The sequence below is a fragment of the Panthera pardus genome, unplaced genomic scaffold, assembly GCF_024362965.1.
Source record: "Panthera pardus isolate Hobbes unplaced genomic scaffold, ASM2436296v1 HiC_scaffold_6, whole genome shotgun sequence".
Classification (NCBI taxonomy): Eukaryota; Metazoa; Chordata; class Mammalia; order Carnivora; family Felidae; genus Panthera; species Panthera pardus.
The window spans coordinates 76743324-76767075 of NW_026526991.1; the positions used below are offsets into that span (position 1 = coordinate 76743324).

Consider the following 23752-nt stretch of genomic DNA (forward strand, 5'->3'; position numbering starts at 1 on the left):
GTGCCAAGAATGCAGCTGGAATCCGTGCTTGTCAAATGGAAGATTCTGCTTATTGTTCACCTGGGGATCCTTGGACCAAGACTCTTACTGGGGAAGGCTTCACTCTTGCTCCTCAAAAAAGATTGCTCCCTACTGCAGTGGCCTGTGTGGATAAAATTATTTCTACTGCCTTGTAATCATAGTTATTTCCTAGCTGCTCTCAGGCTTTTAAATGCAAAGAAACTTGATAAGTCTTTAATGCTTTTTGTTTTACTTTCTCAGTCATGGCAGATTTTTTACTCCTCTAACTTACTTATTACTATGTTTTTACATACATTTAGTAACATAAAACCATGAAATAAAAACTATGTAAGACAGAATACTTTATATTCTTTTAAATATGGAAGAGGAAGTAGAATGTAAGAGGTTTTTTTTTTTCCCTTCTTTTTTTTTTTTTTTGGTCACTGTGGAAAAATCTTTATTTTAAGAAAAAAATTTAGTTAACAAAAAAGTTTAACAAGTTTCACTTAACAAAATACACCCAAAAGGAAATCACAGTACAAAGAAAGTTTCAAGTCAAGGCCTCACCAATTCCTATGGTATTAGTAATGTGTCTCAATTTTCAAAACTAACTTATTTTTAAAAGTTTAAACTTAACCTAAAAGATTTTAAATAAAAGTAAACTAGAATGAACAAACATGAGAAATGTTCCTCTTTAATTAGGGATCTAGCACCTTGAGTTTTCCAAAAAAGTATGTCTCCCCAATGTGTTCACAGTGATGTGGTATAAAAGATCCATTTAATGTACTCAAAACTAATTTAACTCAGATAACATCATTCTGAAGTACACCACCAAAGTGTTAATTGAGAAAAGCTGAAAATAGTTTTAGTTTACTCAAAGCACATGCTAGAAGAAAGCTTATATGACAAAACACTGAAGAGGTAATTTTTTAATCCAGATTTCACAAACTCATGGTGCAAAGTGGGTCCCACAGCTTCTGTAGGAGGTCAGTCTTAAGGCTGACTCATTCTGCAAGAAAAGCAGAATCCTTTTTCCCCCCAGTTGGTTTCAGAAGTGAATTATCTATAAATATGTCCAAACATACATCCAATTTTGGGCTCCGTGCAATCTCTGTAACACTCTGATGTTCTGAGACTTTCAATGTTTGTCTCTATTCTTGAAAGAATCATAGACTGGATGAAAAGTAATCACTTAATTTGGATCTTTGATTCACCATGTAATCATAGATATAAGTGCAGCAATGCGATTAGGGGAAGAGGAAATTTAAGGAAACATGACCGTGTTTTCAATACCAGTTGAAATGTATCCAGTACTGCATACTGGAACTCTACAAAGTGATTACTGCCTGTACTTACCAAAATTCCTCATGAATCAGCCCCATCCTCAAGAGAAAAGAGCCCACTTGCTAATGGAAGGCTGGAGTTCCCATTTAGACAATCCCTGAAACCTTGATAATCTCTCTTCTGCTGTTTAGACATGTCTCAGGTTTGCAGATTTGGAAGTGTGCTGGTATTTCAGAGCAGCAGCACTTCATTCTTCTGCAATGAAAACTTCTCTGAGGGTCAGAACTACTGATAAGTTCTCCCCGTTGCCAGAACCAGTCACTCAGTGAGTCAGGCTCTGAGTGAGGATTCAGGTCAGGAACCTCCAAGCACAGCAAAATACCTTCTTCCCTTGGGTTTGAATGGCTGGGGCCCAAAACCCACCATAAAGTCGGAAAACCATGGCACTCAAAGCCAAGTCCTCTATACTTTTAATTCATGCTTGAAATGCCACCTTCTAATCCTCAGAGCAGTCCCCTAGCAGTTCCCTAAGTAATGCCAGGTTCAGTAGAGATTTGCTGTGGGAAACCAAAGTACTGGCTGGCTATTTCTTCAAATTTTCCCAGCCTGCTGGATCTCCCCTAACTGTAAGATCACTAATTCCCTGATTCCCTGGGCAGATTCCTGCCAGAATGAATTATTCTCTTTTGAAAGTCTGAACTTCAAGCTTTTATGGTTACTAAGTCCAAGTATCCAGGATGAATTCATATGAGCTTCAGAACTACACTATAGGTACAACAGAACAAAAAGGAACAGAAGTGCTCTATGAGTCTCCAGATCCTGGGGTATCAGAACCATCAGAGTGAGGATTGGTACTTAACCCTCTGATCTGTGACCTTCTGAAGGTTCTCAATTTTCACCATGACACAGGTCTTTGTAGGATAAATGGATGACAGTCTTCTAAGGCAGATATTTCAAAATCCGACAGCATGCTGTTTCCCAGAGGTTCACACGTCAGGTAGCTATGATCCATTGTAGTGGTTCTCATTGTTTTTTCCCCTCTAAACATGGTTAGGTTAGAGAGATGGATGCTAGAACTCTAGCCTTCTTTCCAGTTCAATAAAGCATGCAAAAAAGAATCACCCCTTCCAGAAGTCCTGGTTTCTAGAGGCCACTAGAAAGGGGGCTCTAAATGGCCCCCTTCATGTATCCTCCACTGTGTCAGGAGAATCATTACCTTTTCTACCCTGCCTCTTCTGAATATTCTCTCCATCAAAGTCCAACAAGTCCCACAAATGCAGAGACACTGAAGGACTGACAGTTGATGCTTCAACATTTAGCATGGAATAATAAGCATCAATAAACACTGTGCACCCAAAAGAAGGGCGGAGGGAGGAAGTGTTAGGGGAGAACCTTTTCCTACAAGTCTCAAAACCCTGGCTTGAATGCAACAACTTCATTCTCTGAGCACCCTGTAAATCTGAAGAGGCAAAGTAACTTACTGAATTTTTACCGTCTCAAAACCACTATCCTAGGCACTACGGAGGAATCAAAAGGGAAGATATCATTCTTGCCTTTTAAGAGCTTCTACTACTTCTCTTATGCCAACCAGATTCCCAGAGGTCTATAGTATTCACTTGGGAAAGATCCTCAGAATTATTCTGTCCTACAACTCCTTCCAATGCTTGTAGAAAGCTGTGTGAATGAATCTCTCACCTGGCTTGTAGCTCCAGTGTTCTCTCTTTTCCAGATACCTGGAAAGTGTGTGGATACTCTTCATTGTGGGTCTCTACAATTTTCATTCCATCGATGCCAACCCTGGTTCGAACTGTGAATTTAGAGCCCACCAAGCTGAATCTTGGTACACAATACAGCAACATGTTGTTGAACTGCAAGGAGACAGAACACACATCAACAAGTAAGAAAACAAAGAAGAAAGAGGAAAGTGACCAATACGAAAAGTAGCCCTAGGCAAAAATTCCAAGGAATTTCTAGGGAATATCATACTTTCTATGTGAGCAAAATTATTGAAATACTATATTGAGATTTTAGGCCTATATCAAAATTACCCTATTTTAAAATTTATAACATATTTCTCTTTATTGGTTCATAATAATTAATTATTAATGTTTTTATTTATTTTGAGAGAGGGGAAGGAGCAAAGGGAGAGAGGGAGAGAGGGAGAGAGGGAGAGAGGGAGAGAGGGAGAGAGGGAGAGAGAGAGAGAGAGAAAATCCCCAGCAGGCTTCACACTGTCAGTGCAGAGCCTGATGTGAGGCTTGATCTCACAAATTGCAAGATCATGACCTGAGCCAAAATCTAGAGTTGGACGCTTAACCAACTGAGCCACTGGGTGCCCTTCATAGTTTATTGATATTTAAATCAATCATCATTTGTACTATTAAGAAAATTAGTTCAATTAAATTCAGCAATAATTTATTAAGGACTTTCCACATACCAGGACCTGAAATTCTCAACCACATAAGTTGAAGCCCTTAGGCATCAAAATTTCTAATTGTTGTGTCTTACAAAGCAAGTCTACAATAGTTATTAGAGAAAAAGAGTAATTTTTAGCAATTATTTTTGTGTGTTTAATATTAGGTTAAAAAAAACCCAAATTATTACTTTAGAACATGTGGGGTTAGCACACTAAGCCCTACATAAAAATCGAAGTTACTGTTTTATATTGGCCCACATCTTAAGAATTTGTCATGTATGAATAGAGAAGTCATCTATTTTGGCAAAAAGTTTTTAAAGATCTGCTTTACCAGATCTGCTTTTAAAATGAAGGACCTTCTGGGTACCTGGGTGGCTTAGTCAGTTAAGCGTCCAACTTTGGCTCAGGTCATGATCTCATGGTTTGTGAGTTCGAGCCCCGCATTGGGCTCTCTACTGTCAGCTCAGAGCCCGCTTCAGATCCTCTGTCTCCCTCTCTCTCTGCTCCTCCCGACTCGTGCTTTCTCTAACTCAAAAATAAACATTTGAAAAAAATTTAAGTAACATGAAGGACTTTATTTTGAAAACTGAATCAAACTTTGTATAATATCTCATTTCTAGTCAACAATGAACTACCCCTGCTAATCAGGACCAAGCAGTAAGTTTGGGGAGGCATTTAATTTACTTTTGAGTATATTAAAACATACAGAAAGAGGAAAGACTAAATACTTAGGTTAATCTGTAGGCAGATTCCTAAAGAAGGTCCATACTTACCTTCTTTCTTCCTATTATTGTCTCTTACACTGTTTCTAGAGTCACATATATTTTTGGAAGACAAGGGCAACTGGGGACTATGCACTACATAACTTCTCCTGTCTCAGGATAATTATCTCTAAAAGTCACAGGTTGTTAAGAGGATTAAATGAAGAAAACTATCCTGTTGAACCAGGTCCCATTTGGCTCCACCTAAGCCATCAAGACAAGAAATCCTGATGGGTTCTGAAAACATTTCAACCTGTTTATGTGACACTGTCCATTGTACTCATTCTGAAAGCAAATTTCTCATCGGTTGTTCCTTGTGCATTATTATGCAACATCCTGTAACCAGCATCATAAATTTCATTTCCTCAATGGAAATAAAAGGGCACTAAATACACTTTAACAGATGCATCTCAGCACCACATTTCACATTTACATTTCTAGAAGAGAACCCTAATGACCTATGCCCTATTATTAACAGTCCGCTGTGTTCTAAGTATGGCAATCACTAGCCTCATTGCAGTACACAGGACTTAGGGATTTGAAAACACTCTGAAAGGCTCTCATCACCATCCAGCTTGGTTAATGCAACAGCTTGCTGCTGTTTGTGTTAACATTTCTCTCTATCTTGTACGAAGGCCATCTCAGGAGTGGATTTGGTCCAGGCTGTAAACAGTGCAGCAGGAAGGGGAGAGCCGCCGACATGCACAGGGCTCAACTTTCAAGACAGCAACAACAGCCTCATTTTCTGCAAATTGAGTGACAAATGTAATGTCATGCCATAAAATTTCTGAGTTATCTGATGCTGTACCCAGTTCACTTTATAAAGTTCAGCAAAGTCTTCTTATTTTATAGAAACACCGTCCATGAATGTGGAAATTCTTGGCATTTGGTTTTTGCAGTTAACACTCATGCAAGATGACAGACTGTTTTATGAACGATGTTTCTCTTTGTTTTACACTTGCAAGATTATGTTTCCCTTCTTATATAGTCTTCCTAATTGGGGCTTTACGTTCTCAATGGTCAATAACTGTTTTATCACCCTTCTAGAACTCATGTCACAATCTAATGCTCATCAATAAATACCTTTTTTCTTCTTTCTTACAGCTGAAAGTAAGAGCTCTTGACAGACATAAAATAGTGCTTACGAAGTAGCAGATGCCATATTATGTACAGGAATTAGGTAGTCACTCTTGTTCCCTCTGTGAACCCTGCTCCTTTGGTGAAAGCCGTTATCACCTTGCCTCTGGGTTTCTGCTGGTGCTGAAGAAGAAGTGATAGCAAGTGCAGCACCAAGTAGATTGACTTTCCCTTTCGGTGCAGGAGATCCCTTGTTATCCATGGCCACAGCTCAGAAGTCGTTATGGACATGTAATCTCTGGCTGGTGAGCAAGCTCCAGAAGTGCTAAGCTAGAAGCCAGTCTCAATTTTATTAAAAACACAGGGCGAGTCCCCCTTCTTGATCTCCAGTGTCCTCAACTACTCATATTAAGTCTCTTAAAATGTGTATTTAACTGAAACAATTCAATTTCATGTCTCGCCAGTGACAGTTTCATTCCAGTTTGTTTTAAAAGGTAAAAGAAAAAAGTACATTATTGGAGAAAATTTCCAGTGCCTGCTCTGTATTCAAAGTTTAAATAAGTCATGGAATGGCGGAGGGAAATCAAAACCTGTCCAGCTACAGGCAAATAAAGGCTAGAACTCCAAAGGGCCAAAAATAAAAACCTCCCGGGTCATTCTGTAGGATAGCTTAGTGATTTTTTTTTTAAACATTCAGATATCAGGTGTGGTTATATAATTTAGTCAACAGAATACACTGCAGTAATACAAACAAGTATGGTGTGGAGGCAAGAAAACGTGCAAACACATGAAGGTCAGCTGAATGTTGAAATCAGATTCTAAATGCAATTTGGCTTTTTTAGAGAAATGTAATAATACCACCAGAGAAGGACACAGAAAACTAGCCCTCATATTCTTTCTAGAGACAAAAATAAGAAAGGTTGCTGAGGTTACTATGTATAAAAAACCAAAATGCTCTATGCAAAGCAAAGTGTGCTGGCAAGAGGAGGGTGCGCGACAAGAACAGTGCAGGGGATGGAGGTGGGTGGGCGTGCTGGGATCAAGAGAACGGACCTACAGAGATGCTTTTAAGATGGTCTTCACAAGACGAATGCGGCTTTCCAGTAACTCTTGCTCTAGGACTCCATTCTCCGGGGAGGCAACGGCAAGAGAGGTTTGATAGCTTATAATAAGTGGAACGAGATGGGTCCTTTCTTCAAAGACACTATGGCTGTAGTTCCCCAAGGCTCCTTGCCATCTGTCCTCCAAATAGCTGCTTAATTTGGCTCTGCACCAAGATATTCAACCTAAAACTATTTCCAGGATAATTCTCAAATGTGAAGATTAAACCAAGGCAATTGGTTAGACACAGAGCTAGAAGCTTAAGTATTGAAACTGTAACAATCATGCAGAAGAAGGGAAAGGAAATTACCTAAGCACCTAAAAGAAGGGGAAAGGCAGAGGGAAGACATTGGTAGAGGGAAGACATTAACTCCCAGGCATTTTGCCCCAAATAGTATATTAAGCATGTCTTTTTAATCTGTTTTTTTTTTTTTTTTTAAGTTTATTTATTTATTTAGAGAGAGAGCAAGTGCACATGAGCAGGGTAGGGGTAGAGAGAGGGAGAGAGAGAATCCCAAGCAGGATCCGTGCTGTCAGTGCAGAGCCCGATACGGAACTCGACTGTCATGACTTGAGCCAAAATCAAGAGTCAGACACTTAACTGACTGAGCCACCTAAGCGTCCCTAATCTGTATTTTTGATGCTTTGACATCTTGGGGCTTTGCTGACAATGGAGGGATTTGTCCTTCTTCGGGTTATCCACTTGCTAGAAGTAGTAAATGAGTGACCTACATGCATGCTTTTCATATGGAAACCAACCAATCCAGAGGCCATACCCTAACCACCTCCTTTTTTGAGCTTTTACACCCTGGGCCAGTATTCCCCTGCCCTAATCACTCAGACAACAGCCAGTATATACCCCAGAGCCTGATGGAATTATGTAAACTAGCAAATCCTAAGTCTGTTTATTTTGTCTTGCCCATTCCTTCTCACTGAACCCATAATAAACACTCTTGCTCACATTTTCTGTTTGGTTCCTCTGTCTCCTTATGGACTCTGATGCTTTCTTGTGTAACCACCCCCCCCCCCCCCATGGTATGGCAAGCCTCTCCTTTGAGGAATCTCTGCGTATAATGATCTTTTTCATGGCAATTTTCTCCTGATCTAGTGGTCTCACTGTACCTAAACAACAATCATACATTTCAAAATAATTAGAGCTCAGAACCCTGACATGGCATCACAAGTCCTAGATTTACATTTTTAGCTCTCTGTATGATCTCTCAGTGGTAAAGTATTTTTGTTGATCTCAAATGAAGATTTTGGAGTTAATTTGGATAGTATCTATAAATCTTATAAAGTTATAGAGATATAATTCATATACCATAAAATTTACCCTTTTAAAATGACAATTCATGGTTTTTGGTATAGCTATAAATTGTGCAAGCATCACTGCTATCTACTCCCAGAACATTTCATGACTCCAAATGGAAACTCTGTCCATTTCCTTTTCCCCACCAGCCCTAGGCAACCTCTACTTACATCCTGCCTCTCTCCATTGCCTACTCTGGACATTGCATATAAATGAAAGCATACAGTATGGGCTTCTGGGAATGGCTTCTTTCACTTGTCAAAGTGCTTTCAAAGTTCATTCATATAGCATGTATCAGTGTTCTATTCCTTTTTACTGCCATATAACATTCCATTGCATAGATATACCACTATATCCGTATGTCCACATATTTTGGCTATTATGAATAATTCTGCATAAGCATTCACATACAAGTTTTGTGTTGACATGTTTTCAATCTTCTTGAGTTGTATACAAACTTGGAAGAGCTGCTAGGTAATAAATAGGGTGACCAAATGTTCTTTTTGAAAAATGAGAGATACTGAATACTACTATGCATGGTAATTAGTTCCTATAAGTTTTCCTATCAAAGGAGGCTGTAACCAGAGGGGAAAAAAACCCTGTAAGCTCCCAAATAAACTCATAGTATGGCTGATGAGAGGACTGTCCTGCACCAGAAAGTCAGATGTGAGTAACATCCTGAGAAGGTATCGTGGGCCATTCACTGGGCAAGCCTCATGACCAATGTGTCTGGTTTCTTGGACGATAATAACAATCACAACAATAGCTAACATTTACTAGCTATTACTCAGTGTTAGCTTATTGTTACTCCACATTAGCTATTATTCTGATTATTATCACATCATTAGATATAGAAAGGAACTGGAATTAACAGAGACTAAAAACATAATGGCCTGGATGCCCCAGGAAGTGCTCTTAACATTTGAGATAAGCCCCAGACTAAATGTCATTTCCAGGAAGTAAAGGAAAGGACAGGGACTGCCTCCAATGTAAAGGAACTATGTGGCAAACTCATGCATTTTTCAGAGATATTTTAGGCATAAGCTTCACAACCTTGAGTATATACTTCCTCAAACTGGAAAGATTAAAGTAGTGATCAGAGAGGATTCGAAAGAGAACACTTGTCAGAAAATGGTACTCATTAGCCTCTAAGAACTGAAGGAAAGAGTGAATCTGAAACTAGGAAAATTTGAGAAAACATACCCTGCCCCCACAACTGATGGCTAAGATCATCATAGACAAGTTGTCATCAACTGTAGGTTACTGAAGTAACTGACACATGGTAAGTACACAGAAAATTTATTTTTAAAATACTTTAAGATTTGAGTCCTTGAAGGAACAAGTTTCAGTTACTAAAGGACATTGTCTTATGTGGAATCCTAACAGTGTTGACTAAACCAGATTAGACAGAACTGCTTTGGTGAGCACACAAGCATCCTACTTTTCCAAGATGTACAGAACCACGTCTCTGAATTACTGTTACGTGACCAGCTCACACTAGAATACTCACTAAGAAAAGGTAGCGTTCTTGTGCTGATGTGTTCCGAGCAGCGAGTTTCAGGATCTGTCCTTCTTTTATGAGTTCGTTTGAAGGATTGACAATGTCTTCTTCCTCTCCCAACATTTCATAAATCTCTAAGAGTTTCTTTAGATTCTCCTAGGAAATGAAAACAAAATACAGCAAGACCAAATAAAGGGAGGTTTTACTTTCGTGCCTTTAATAATACAATGACCTTAGCTAAAATCCAAATAATGCAGAAGGGATTGGGACTAAGCACAAATTTGGTATAAAATGTGTCAGTTCCGAGCAAATTGAAACAGGGGGGAAAAGAGGACAGGATTATTCCACATAACACTGAACACTTTATAAATAATCTTTTTTTTGTTCACCTTTACCAATTCATTTTGGTCCAAACCTACAGATAACATTAGACTATATTATTGACAATTATCTAATTAGAAGACTTCCAACTCCTTTGAAAATTACTTACCATTTTTCTTATTGCACTATTAGAATGGCTTGCTGCCGTAGATATAATCTCAAGTGATTCTAAATGGGAAAAAAGAAAAGTAAATAAATGTATTTTGTCATTACGACGCTACTAGATAGTTGAATAACGTAACGTTATAGTAAGAAGAAACCTGAGACTGTACATCTGACACCAAAAGCAGGGGCAACTTCCATTTACAAAATGAATACTTTCAGAACTTCATTTGTGAGCAGATTATTTGGAACTTGAAGGATACTTCCTCGTAAATAGTCATAGACATTTTTATATAGGACCCAGATAACGGACCTTCAAAATTAACAATTACCATGTACACTAGATTGGCATAAGGCACTTCGCCACATGCTTTCAAATATATTACGTCACTCAACTCTTCCACAACCTTGAATGGAGAGTCTGTTAGCTCCACTCGGCAGATGAAAGGAATGGCGAGTGATGTGGCTTGGCCAAGGTCACACAACTATGATACTGTAGGGACACACTGGACCCTACATCTTCTGATTCAATGTCCTACAACATTTCAGCAGTACTATTTTATTAGTTTTATAAGCAAATTAACCACCACGCATAACCAACTTTCTTTGGTGAAACATATTCACAGTTCTATTCTTGGTCGGGCAAAGGGGAATCAGCTGATGACAATGCTGAAGGAAGGCTCTGCTGCGGAGGCAGTGGGAGAGGTGGGAACAGGAGCCATCTGGTGTGGGCAAGGTAGGAGCCCCAGTGCTGCTGGGGAAGGGCTCTGGAGGCTGAGGCCTCCTGGAGGATCAACCCCAGGGAATGCCCTCAATCCTAAATCATGTCCTGCTCTTTCTTTTTTATCTTAGGAATACCACAGCCTGCTTAATTCTGTTACCACAACAACCTCATTACTTCTGGACCCAATTCTCTTCTTTGTTCCGTGGCTGAACAGAATGCACTTTTGTTGCTTTCTCCTCTCTTTTGGGTCTCTAAAAGCACTTTTGTGATTTCCTTACGATATTAGTTTAAGGAGCAATGGGAAAGCAAAGAGAGAAATAAAATGCCCTACAGTGTTGCTAACGGTCTCATTTTTGACCCTGCCACCTTAGGGCAAGTCTAAGTCTTTGAGTTTAGAAGACACTGAATTTTTATTTAGATTTTGGAGAACTATCCTGATTGGGGAATGCTGTGCATGTCACACAGGCTCCAAGGTAGAGGGAAACAAAATAGCCTGGGATCAGCAGTTTGAGGAAGAGTAGCAGTCATCCCACCCTTAGTCCTACCACTAATTCTGTCGCCAAAACCAACCACTTAGCCCAGAGGAGTGTGAAGTGGGCATGAAGTGGAAAACAGAAGTCAAGTCAGGATAATTCTAAACCGTAAAGGGAGAAAGGGAAGAAGAGAAGTTCCTGTGGTCACTGACTCACTTGGATGGCAGGAGAAATGCATCAGAGAAAGCCTGTGTTCAAAAAAAGACCCAGGTGCCGAGACCAAAGATTGTGTTCTGTGTTCTCATCTCTTGCCAGGGTTCATTTATAATAAAGACAAGCAATTATTAGCAAAGTACCAATGTTTCAAGATTGTACAGCAGCACTGTTAGTACTTGACCCTAAGCCATCCCTATCTCTTAAATTTTCATTCTTCCCTTCAGTTACCTGATTTTTTTTTTTAATTAAAAAAATTTTTTTCAAGTAAGCTATACACCCAACGGGGGACTTGAACTCATGATCCCTAGATCGAGAGTCGCATGCTTTGATTTTTTGAAAGAACCTGAGAAAGCTAAAGTATTGAAACTCCTGAGTCTTAAAAAAAAAATCATTCATTAGGAACCAGTGAAAAAATAAAAGGCAACTGGAGGAATAGGAATAAAGTTTTCCTGAGAAAATGTTAACTGACACTAAAAAGCATCACTTTCTCTTCTCTTTCAGGGTAGGTAGAGCCAAGTTTGCTTAGGTTATTTTTACACAGTAAATGTCATGTTAGCTTTCTTGGTATGTATCAACCTATCTAATTAACCAGCAGCACCAGTAATTCTGAATGGTTGTGTTCTTTCTGTGAGAAGGTAATTGTGTATTGCTATTCCAGATGTCTCTAAGACTACTGTTTCAGATTAACATGAAATCAGCATGAGAAATGTGATTTGCCTTTCTCTAAACCTGGGATCTGGGCTCAGAAGTGCTTGCCTAATCGAGCTGTTGATGACAATTTCCGATGAGGCTATTTTTGGGCAGCAATATCTTACTAAGTTGGCTGTGAGACCTATCTCTCTCTTTAACCACAAGCCTTCCTGGCCACTTGATTACCCCAGAGCAGAAAGGGGGTGGGGGAGGAGCATTTACTTTTAGCATCGTTCCAGTCTGGAGAGTCAGGGGGCAACTTCCTTAGGTAGTCCTTGAGGAGCATCTCATACCGGGGGATCCGTTGAACAGGTTCTAGCATGTGGTGCTGCAAAGTCAAGCTCCCGCACACCTTCTGTCTCTATAATGAGAGAGGTTTTTTAAAGAAAGATTTAAAAATTAAGTTGGCCAATCTAAAAACGGTCATACGGAACTTTAATCGTGGACAGGATTTCCCTACAAAGCGTGCTCTGTGGATCACCTGCATTAGATTGATCTAAGGCACTATTAAAATGCAAATTCTGAACCCCACCCCAATAATGAAACCACAATCTTTGAGGCTCAGGCCTGGGAAGATGCATTTGAAAACATCCCAGTTTCTTACACCATGGAAGTTTGAGGCCCACCAAACTAGAGTAAGAACAGAAAGAAAAATCAAGTAGAATTTTAAGGAAGAAAATTCTCAGATTGCTGGCAACCACTTCAATCAGTCACTAGAAAGGCTTGTGTGGTCACATTATTGAATCAGACTCCAGAGATTTTTAAAAGATGCATGTATTTAATGAGGTTCACTAGGCCCAACTGCGTTAAATGACTTTGGACTCAGCAGAAACTGTTTAATATCAAGGCTACCATAAATGTCATTTCCTTTGAACTTAAAGACTCCACAGAGAAGAATGACAAGATCTGAGTGTCTTAGTATCTGTCACAAAATTTTAATTTTTCATTAGGTCACGGCAGACTTTTCCATTAGAAACTGAACTCTGTAAATAGATCTCCTTTTCTTACAGCAAAATTGAGTCTATATAGCCTTTGCTTTCAATAAGCTGTTAAGACAGGGAAAAGATTACTTGAAAAATAAGACATGTTCTTGTTCATATTAAACAAACCAGGAATCCAATTAAAATAGTTATTAGACTCTTACCATGATCAAGGCACTGCAGGGTATAAAAGTTGTCTTAAGACATGATGTTTGCATTCAAAGCAAACAAGAAACTAAAGCATTCACAGACAAGAGAGCATTCAACATGAACTCTGATAAGGACAGCTGCTGGTGCAAAGGGAAGTGAAGACCGGGGTCGAAGGGCAGGAAGAGGGACCTTGGAGAACAACAGTCAGGCATGAAACATGTTGAGTTTTGTTGGCAATAAGATATGTATGGGGAAACAGGGGCTGAGGAAGAACAGGTAATATGGGGTAATTAAGTCAAGGTGAATTATTTAGACTTGCTTCATCTAATGCAGGTTTTCGTGTAGGAGAGCAATAGCATTAGATTTGAGATGTGTTAACATTAACTTACTGCAGTGTGACTTAACTTACTGCAGTGGGGAGATGTGGGGATATTAGTTTGGAAGGGATTACTGTAGACCAGGAAAAAAGTATAGAGTCTGAAATCACCATGGAAGCTGAGGAAATCATAACTTTACTTAATAAAGTGTAGAATATTGATGTTATAAGTTTAGTCATCTCATTTGATTTTCTCCAAGCCTATAATATATAATACTATATATCCATGAAATATAGAAAATATTACCGATCCCCACATTTTTACATGAAGAAACCGTGGCTCAAAGAAGTTAAAGTCATCCAAAGTCCCATGACTAAGTGGCAAACTAGAATCCTAAATTCAGTTGATTCCCAGTCCACTACTCTTTTCAACACCTCAACAATGCCTCATAATAGGGAGAAGACTGATATTTCAGAGATAGAATTTTAAAGATTTCATAAAACAGTAATGGCCACTACCACCACCATCATTTAGTGAACACTTACTATGCAGTAAGCATACTAAACATCTTCAGTGTACTGTTTCACAGGCAAATTAATGCACAGAGAATGAGGAAAAGTGACGAAAGATAAAGTTAACTTATCAAACTCTGGTGAACGAGAAAATATTTGTTCTAATAATCACATAACCACAAGCTACTCTGTATAAGGCACAAAAAATCAAGATGGAAAAAGTACTTGGGTGCTAAAGGCAGGAATGGAACATGTTGACTTTGTTTTGATAGCAAAATGTCGATACAGAGTTGTGTAACCAGCATTCAACAAGGTGCAATGACAGTTTAGAGGCAGGAAACAGACTAGAAAAATGACCCTACAGGCATCTGTAGGACATGATGGTTAAAGCCTCAGGAACATGTGACATCACAGAGGGTGTGGAGGTTGAAAAGAATGTGAAGGGCCACATTCTTGTACTCTGTCCACATTTCAGTATAAGTAAAAGGGGCTAGTAAAAGAATCAAAGGAGCCAGTATTCAGAAAGGTAGATGAGTGCTTAATGATGAGAGAAGAAAAAGAAAGAGTAAATGGGAAGAGGCAGGACTTTTGGTTATGGCTGAGAGAGCAGACTAGCAAAATCCCCCCTGGAAAACACAACTAGAAAGGGGGATAAAACTGATAAAACGACCATTTTGGTACTTTGGAGACTGATGAAAGGCATAGAACGATCTGAAAAGTATTTATGCTTTGAAAATTGTTGACCTTTGGGTAAGAACAGTGAGAATCTGTGGCATTCTGGCCTGAGGCCGTACCCATTCCTCCCCTAACAAAGGAAGTTTCAATGACCGAAAGGTTCAGCAGGGGTGGGACTGGCAGTGTCTCTGGTAAAGTTCAAGAGGGCTCATATTATTAGATTTGGAATGGTGGGCGAGGCACACATCCAGGAACACTGTTGGTGAAAGTGAATAGTTCTGAGGTGGGCAAGTGGAGAAGACCAATGGCTTCACTGGGCTGAAGCTGTGGTTGTGTGTTGGGGAAGGGGAGCAGATAATAATTTTCTTGGCTGAGGCTCTGTAGATGATCAACAGAGACTGAAGACAGCTTGACTCAGCACAGTCTCCTGGCCACCCTGAGGCTGTGAACTCATCCTGAGGAGATGTAAAAGGGTCCAGTGGACTTGAAAATGGTCAGATCTTTAAATGTGCTCCCCTATGCATAGACAGGTCCATCAGCAGAGGACAGAAGCGTACTGGCTCTAGGTAGTTAATCATCTCTGTTCAATAACTGTTTGACCCCTAACCTACACAGACATAGGGGTAATCCCTACAAAGCTGGGATCACATACACACACATGGATATTAAACAAAAAAACTGAATAGAGACATTGGCAACAGCATACCAGAAGAGAGACAGATTTTATAGATTTAGTATAAGCAAGTTACTAAACAAACGAAAGTAACCAAAGCCACTTTCAGTGGGGGAAAGCAAAATCTGGAGTTGCTACAATAGGTTATCTAAAATGTCCAGTATTCAACAACAACAACAACAAAAAAAAAAAAAAAAAAAAAAAAAGAGACAGAGAATAGTAAACTGTTACCTATATTGAAGAAAAAAGGCAATCAAAAGAAACTGTCTCTGAACACAGATACTGGATGTGGGCGACAAAGACTTCAGCGTAGCTATTATAAAAACATTCAAAGAATTAAAGGAAATTGTATTTGAAAAACATGAAAAGTGTAACAATAATGAATGCACAAATAGCAATTTTCAAGGAGGAAACAGGTGTTATAAAAAGAACCAATGGAAATTCTGGAGTTGAACCATACAATAGCCGGGATGAAAAATGCACTGCAGGGACTCAACAGCAGATTCCAGATGGCAGAAGAAAAAATCACAGTGCCTGGGTGGCTCAGTCAGTTGAGTACCAGACTTTGGCTCAGGTCATGATCTCATGCATCAGGCTTGCTGCTGTCAGCACAGAGCCTGGTTCGGATCCTCTGCCCCTGTCTCTCTGTCCCTCCGCTGCTCACTCTCGCTGTCTCTCTCAAAAATAAATATTAAAAAAAAGAAAAAAAAGAAAAAAATGAATTCAAAGAAAGATTAATAGAAATTATACAATCCAGAGAACAGAAAAAAGACTGAAGAAAAATGAATAGTCTCAGAAACTTGTAGAATAACATCAAGAACACCAACATATGTGTACTTGGAGCAAATTATTTGAAGAAATAATGGCTGAAAACTTCTCAAATTAATTAAAAAAAACCCTACACATCCCAGAAATTCAATCCTAAGCAAGATAAATATAGAAAGATTTACATTAGATACATACTGTTGAAAGAAAAAAGCAAAGAGATAAATTTGAAAATAGCAAGAGAAAAGCAATTCAGCACATACAGGAAATAATATAATTAATAACTTCCCATATGAAACAACAGAGGACAGAGTACAGTGAATGACATTCATTTTGCTCAAAGAAAAAAAAAAACCTATTAACCCAGATTCTGTATCTAGCAACACTATCAATTCAGTAGTGAAGAAAAAAATAAAGATTTTCCCAAAAAAAGACCAAGAAAATTTGTTACTATCCAATCTCTGCCTTGTAAGAAACATTTATCACTCTTTCTTTTAAAATTTTTAAAGTTTATTTATTTTTGAGATACAGAGAGTGTGTGTGTGAGCAGTGGAGGGGCAGGGGGGGAGGGGCACAGAATCCAAAGCAGGCTCCAGGCTCTGAGTTGTCAGCACAGAGCCTGATGTGGGGCTCAAACTCACAAACCATGAGATCATGACCTGAGCCGAAGTTGGATGCTTAATTGACTGAGCCACCCAGGTAACCCAAAACATTTAACACCCTTTGTAGAAAGGAACTTACTCTAGAAATGGTAAATATATGGGTTAATAATTTTTTTTGGTACATTTTTTCTTATATCCTCTCTTCTTTCAAAGATACAAAATTATATAAAATAATATCACTGTATTATTCAATTTAAAACCTATATAAAGGTAATGTATATGATACTAAAAGCATGGAGCATGGAGGAACTGAGCTACGATGGAGCAAAATGCCTGTATTTTATTAGAATTAATATTAGCATTAACCTGAAGTAGATTGTGGTAAATTAAGATGCATATTATAATTCCTCCAACAAACAGTAGGAAAAAAACATTCAAAATTTAGAGGAATTAAAATGGTAAATAAAAAATATTTGTATAGCACAAAAGAAAGCAGAGAAAGAGCAGCAGAATCCTCACCCCAAGGACCTTATGTGATCTCAAGAATTCCTTTTCAACATTTAAACTATCAAGTTATTAACAACTTTGACTAGAGAGTCAAATAGAAATCACTATGGAGTTATCTAAAATATATTATCCAGGTTTGGCAAAACTGAAAAAAAGTCAGGACACATATGTAAAGTCACACACACACACACACACAGAATAATAATGTCTGCAAAATGTCAGGTTTACGGCAATCATTTTTTATATTCATTGCATCATCTCAACCTCTGAAAGAAAGCAAGAGAGTCACAGACCCGAATGGGAAATCACTTTGTAAATCCATGTGAATCTTTATAAAAGCTACACTCTCCTGGTCTCAAAAGCAAATGGAGAATTTACTGCTCAGCGCATGGCATGTGCTCGATAAATACATTAATTCTGCATAGATGATTTTTACATCATTCTGAATAACATGGAATTTGGTGGTCTCAGACAGATGTCTCAATCTAAACTTTAGATCTAGAAGACCTTATGATTTGTATAGGAAAATAATTCATAGCCTTGAACAAGAGTCCAATTACCTGAATTTCTTCAACTACTGATTTGAACTGGGGGATACGCTCTGTCATGTTTTTAACCAATTCCATTGCATTATCAAATCCTTTCACATATTCTCCATACATCTTAAGGAATGGTGCCAATTTCTGAAGGATGTCACCAATTCTAGGGGTAGTTTCCCTGTATAAAATATAGAAACAAGTCATTAAGATTTCTTATAGAGTAAGTGAATTAATAGGACTTCAAATGAAGTGATCACTGTGTACACACATTCTTTGCTTTATCAGATCCACCTTGCTATGAGATTGGTAGAGAATAAAGCAGCGCCTTTTTTTTTTAAGTTTATTTTTGAGAGAAAGAGCACGAGTGGGGGAGGAGGAGAGAAAGATGGAGACAGAATCTGAAGGGGGCTCCACGCTCTGAGCTGTCAGCACAGAGCTCAATGTGGGGCTTGAACTCACGAACCGTGAGATCATGACCTGAGCCAAAGTTGGACGCTTAACCGACTGAGCCACCCAGGCGTCCCTGAAGCAGGACCTTTTTAAAGGGACTTTAGGAATGAAAACCTAGCTCCAGATTACTCTGAAATCTTGTCTCCACTAATCAAAAGATAGTTTAGAGAGCAGAGATGAAATTCTTTTCAACCAAAGCTAAAAATGTACCACAACTTCTTTACCATACAAGTCTAACACAGATGTTTGGCTATAGCTCTGTGTAGCATTGTTGTTTCCATTTATAAGCAAATAACACAGCATCTAATATGACTGCCTTAGACAAATAGTTGGCCATCTATTCCTCTTACCATTCTTGCATTCGTTTTTCCAGCTCTGGCAATAGGAATTTACTATGGAAGACATTTATTGATGAAATATTAGAAAAGATTTTATTCACCATCTCTGCTGAAAATGAGCCTCGATTTGCTTCTTCCAATAATTTGCAGTAAAATACCTGAATAAGAGAATAAAGCAAACGTTACTTCAAATTTACTGGTTAACCACCTAGCACTGGGCTAGGCATAGTGGGCTCTTAGTAACTTATTGAATGAAAAAGTTCATGAATCAAGAAATCAGTCATTTTTGAAATGGATGAGTATATGCTTTGATTGAGAAGAACCAGGAGTCAGAATTAGAAAAGTTGACTCTAACTTAGGCTCTCCCTCCGTTTTGGAGATATTAACCTCTTCTACGCCAGAAAATTTCCAATTGAGGTAAAAGGATTTACTTCTATCTATAAGTAGAGTTAAGAGACATGGAAGGAAAATTTTATCTAAATTAATAATTTTTGGTGGTATTTTTCACTCTTCTTTATGTTTTGAATGACTTTGACAGTATTGCCCTTTATTGTAATTTGTGGGCCTAAATCTCACTTTCCCTATTAAAACTGTCTGCCCCCTTGGGAAGGGAGGCCATCATAATTTAGTTCCCACAGAAGAACAGGTGCTTAATATCTGGCGAGTGGATGAATAAAAGAATATTTCAGTTCACAGACGTTTACTTGCTTTTTATTAAGTAATAATGCAAGATAACTTAAACACTTATAAAAGGGTACAAAGATCTTCTCCTGTACATAACAATGGTATCTTAAAGACACTTTTTAAAAAACTGCACTCTTAGCTATTCTCCACTATGGCTACTATACCTCTTAATTGCCATTCTGTTAAATGTAGGCAGAAGGAAGTCTGTTCCTTCAAATGTCCAGATGGTTGTTAATTTTCTAAATTCACCTCCACTGCATTTTCTTGGGAGGCAAAAAGAACACAAAATCATGTCCTTAGAGACTCCAACAGATAGGATATTTTAAGTAATTAAGACTCTAAAATTCTAAAAAGGTCAGCAACAGTAGCTGACAAGCTAATATGGCTGAAATAACAAAAAAGAACAAAGACAAAAAAAACACAAAACTTGTAAGAGGAAAAGACATATCTCCACAATAGGAATACTTAACGTTTCTGGTCTGTATTCCCCTGAGGGGAAATTGTTTCAAACACATAAACACATGAATTGACTGACTTACAGTGAAATTCTTTGGAAAGTGAGTGTTTAAGACACAATCTCATTATTTCAAAGGACAGAAGCCTTAATGTGGCCCCTTAAGGCTCATCTGACAGGGCCATAGTCCACTCTAGGAACCAATGATAAGGAGGTATACCCAGGATGGCCTGTTCCCATGAAGTTCCAGTTTTCCAATGGCAGAAGTGAGATAATTCTTCTTATAGTTAGTACTCAAACATGGCAACTTTCTCTTCTAATAAGAGGGGTCTATATGAGCAATTTACCAGTTATCTTGTTCTTTTATCACTAAAACAATATTAAGAAGCCTTAATAATTTTTAAGCGATTCTTTGTAATGTGTATTTAAAATGATACTCAAGGCCCCAACATGACGAAAGTACAAAATGTGATAAAGTACTCTGAATGCCATTTCTAACAAATATTGACTGTGCAACTTTACGCCAGGCACTATATTAGATGTCTCCTACAAGCTTGAACAAGTGAACGCTCAAAATGCCTTCTGGCCCTATTACTCCATCAATTCAGATGACTCACATGGGTCTGAACAGCACATGAGACAAACAGAATCAATGACATATTCATGCAGGCATTAGAATCACCAATCTCTTATTTAGATTATAATGGGAACATGGCTCTAGGATCATAATAAATGGTCACGAAACAGACTAGTGTTTAGGGATGAAAGATAAAGGCATTTTGTGACTCATAGAGTCCTTGAATCTGCTTTTTATGAACTGAAAAACCTTTATGTCTAGTGCATTCACTGACAAAGCTAAAAATCCTAAAGATTTCCTTGAAGAAAAAGCTTTCACTGGCAAAAAACAGTTATGTCCATCCAGTAGTTTCTAAAGCCCCTTTACTAAAAATGATATATAATGCCAAAAAATAAAATAATCCTGAATGGGAAAATATTACCTTATCTAAGAGGTCAAGTCGGTTGACATAAGCTCTTTCTGTAAGCAAAAGTTCGTTGGCTATTTTGTGAAGTTTTTGTTCATTAGTTTCCTAAAAATAGAATAGATATCCACATATTAGGAAATAAGACTTAGACAAGACTTTTCAAGTAATAAACACCTTATCAAATGGTCAAAACAGTTTTCTCAAGCTTCTCAGCTACCCAATTCCTTTCAGCCATGAAGGACCACCCAACCAGAAATGAACAAAATTAAAAATAAGCATTCTGCTAGATTTAACCTATAACGACTTCTTTAGCTTCTGTCAAAATCAACAGTATCATCTATTTTGCCCTTGAAACACCTTTTATGTTTCTCAGACACTAAATTTGGCTCATTTTCTCCCTGTCTCTCTCAGGCTACTCTTCAGAAATGATTTCAACACTCTTTCAGATAATTTGTCTAATTATTAGCTCTATGCATCTAACTTTTTGCCTTTTTAAAAAAACATTAGGAAAAATTTCAATCATATATGAGTAAAGAGTAAAATGAACCAGCAAATATCCATCGATGAGATTCAGTAACTATCAACTCATTGTTAATATTGTTTCATCTATGTCCTCCTCCTCTCTCTACCCATATTATATTAAATTAAAAACAAACATTTTATTATTTCCTCAGTGTATGTTTACTTGGCCCCTAAATGTATTTGTAGAGCTTTGCTAGTTCTGTGAGAACGGGAACACCTTTTTTCTCGGTAACTTGGTAACCCTCCTGTCTAATACAGTGCTTCAATAAAATACTGGCGTTTGATAAAATATTGCTGAATAAATGAATGAGTAGCAATCACACATTCCTACTGTTGGATATTTATTACCACTCTGACATGCTGTCAATGTAAGACCAAACTCATTTTTTCAGGAAAGCCCCTATCCTATCACCTCCCAACTCCACCCCACTAGAACTTTACCAGCCTGGCAATGGTTCCATCCTTTTCCAGTCATCTGCCTTTGGTACCTTGAATCACTGTAAACGTAGCTCTCTGCCATAAAATCCAGCTGGCTACGAATGTCTACTCATACTATGTCTTTAGCAACCATCCCTTTAATTCTCATCACTGCCGCCTGGTTTTGCTCATACGGTATCTCAAACCCAGGCTAATCAAGAACTCCCATTTTGATGTGATTCTACTACTTTTTGGCTCTAACACACCTTGTATGCGGTTGTATAAGCAATCTTTCCAACTCTGCTTTGCCAAGATCATTCTACTTTCCATAGAAAGAAAACGTTTAACAGTCCTCCTTTCTTTTTTTTAAATTTTTTAAATGTTTATTTATTTTTGAGAGGGAGGAGAGAGCACACGTGTGTGAGTGGGGAGGGGCAGAGAGAGGAAGACACAGAATCTGAAGCAGGCTCCAGGCTCTGAGCTGTCAGCACAGAGCCTGATATGGGGCTCAGACCCACGAGACATGAGATCATGACCTAAGCCGAAGTCGGACACTTAACCGAATGAGTCACCCAGGTGCCCCAACAGTCCTCCTTTCACCAGTGGGATAACAGCCAGACTATGTATAATTCAGGGCTGTTCAAATCTCATCTCTACTCATTGTCTCAGACTTCTTTCCCATTGTATCTTTGCAGGCACCCTTCCCTCCAAACACATGAATCTAACCCACCATTATCCAAATGTGTCCATGGTCATTCCCAAACCTTTTTTCTTTCCATCCTCTCTGCATGGCATATATTCTTGCTTTATCTCTCTCAGCATTGAAGACATACTTTTTTTGGGGGGATGGGCTGCTGAATTTTTATTCCTTGTCCATGGAGCCTTCTTCAACTACCCAGAGCTCTTGAACTTGGTCCTATTAGAACTCATTTTCTATTTTATACATCCTTTTGTTGAGAAATTTCTACCTAGCTACTTTGCTGAAGTACCCTTTTCATTGTAGGCAAGTACGAAGCATAGTAAAGGTTTAGTAATAACTCTGGCACCAAAGGAGAACAAAGCATATTTCAAACCAGTGCCTAGTTTGTGTAAAGGCTACATTTAAAACTGTGTATAAAATGCTATTATACTGTAGAGCATGCTTCATTGTGTTCAACATATGAGGTTACCATGTTGCTTATTACAGTAGCACTGGAATGAAGTATTTTTATGTGAAGGCTTTAGGTAAAGTAACATAATACTGTTTAAATAATTTGTGGTCTCAAAAATACTGAAACAAAAACTATATTGTCATTAAATCCCGCAGCTAGCCAAGGTTTTGGTTAAACAATCAATTCAGGGTAAAGTACTAGCATTGTTGTCTGTCTGTTTGACATCCTTTCCCTCTATTTCTTAATGATATCCAGATTTGGTTAGTATATCTACCTTACTACTAGGTGGCCTTCCCTTTGGAGAAACTATCCTCATTCCCCAGATCAAAAGGTGGGCCCTAACTGGTGTAATAATCAAGAATATACAGCGATTGGTTCAAGAACCAATGAGACATGAAGGAATATGCACTAGGACTTTCTACTCTTAAGGAAGAGCCATAGAAAAAGAAATTTCTCTTCCATGCTCCATGTAAATAAGGGTACCTGTAGACTTGAGTGCTATGGGCAGCCACCCCATAACCACAGAGATGAAGTTAATAAACTTCCTTATTATTTAAGCCAGGTTGAGCGTTACTGGTGTTATTTGTGTTAGAAGCATCCTCATTAATATGGAAAACTGAAATACTATGAAACATGGGGTATATTCTGCACGACTGAAAAAGTCTCAAGTAATTTTTAAACAATTACTACTTATAGAGGAGAAAATAATGAGCTGAAAATGTGACTTCCAAACCTATAATAAGAGAACACAAATATGTAGTGAATATATAAGAAATATATCAACATTTCAGAGGAAGATAAATGTATATTCGACATACTCAAAAGAAATACTGACCTGCATCAATACTATAAGGCATTTGTGTTTTTGTAAGCCAGATTTATTGATATATGACTTACAGTAGTAAGGTTCACCCTTTTGGTGGATAGTTCTAAGTGTTTTGACAAATGATTAATATAATCATATCACTACCACAATGAAGATAAAGAACATTTCCACC

General features: G+C 38.2%; 1 protein-coding gene across 12 annotated transcripts in view; it reads right to left on the reverse strand.

Moving 5' to 3' along the window:
• Nucleotides 1-23752, reverse strand: part of FGD4 (FYVE, RhoGEF and PH domain containing 4) — a 245328-nt gene that overhangs the window by 47928 nt on the left and 173648 nt on the right. For 11 of the 12 annotated variants that reach the window (XM_019452406.2, XM_019452407.2, XM_019452414.2 and 8 more), the window contains 7 exons: nt 20680-20769; nt 18556-18701; nt 17777-17933; nt 12258-12396; nt 9940-9998; nt 9459-9605; nt 2980-3152 (listed from right to left, as the gene is read on the reverse strand). In XM_019452406.2, the coding sequence (XP_019307951.2) occupies nt 2980-3152; nt 9459-9605; nt 9940-9998; nt 12258-12396; nt 17777-17933; nt 18556-18701; nt 20680-20769 (911 nt within the window). Of the gene's footprint in view, nt 1-2979; nt 3153-9458; nt 9606-9939; nt 9999-12257; nt 12397-17776; nt 17934-18555; nt 18702-19420; nt 19491-20679; nt 20770-23752 lie in introns of those variants that run through there. The other variant, XM_053895522.1, reaches the window with a different exon arrangement.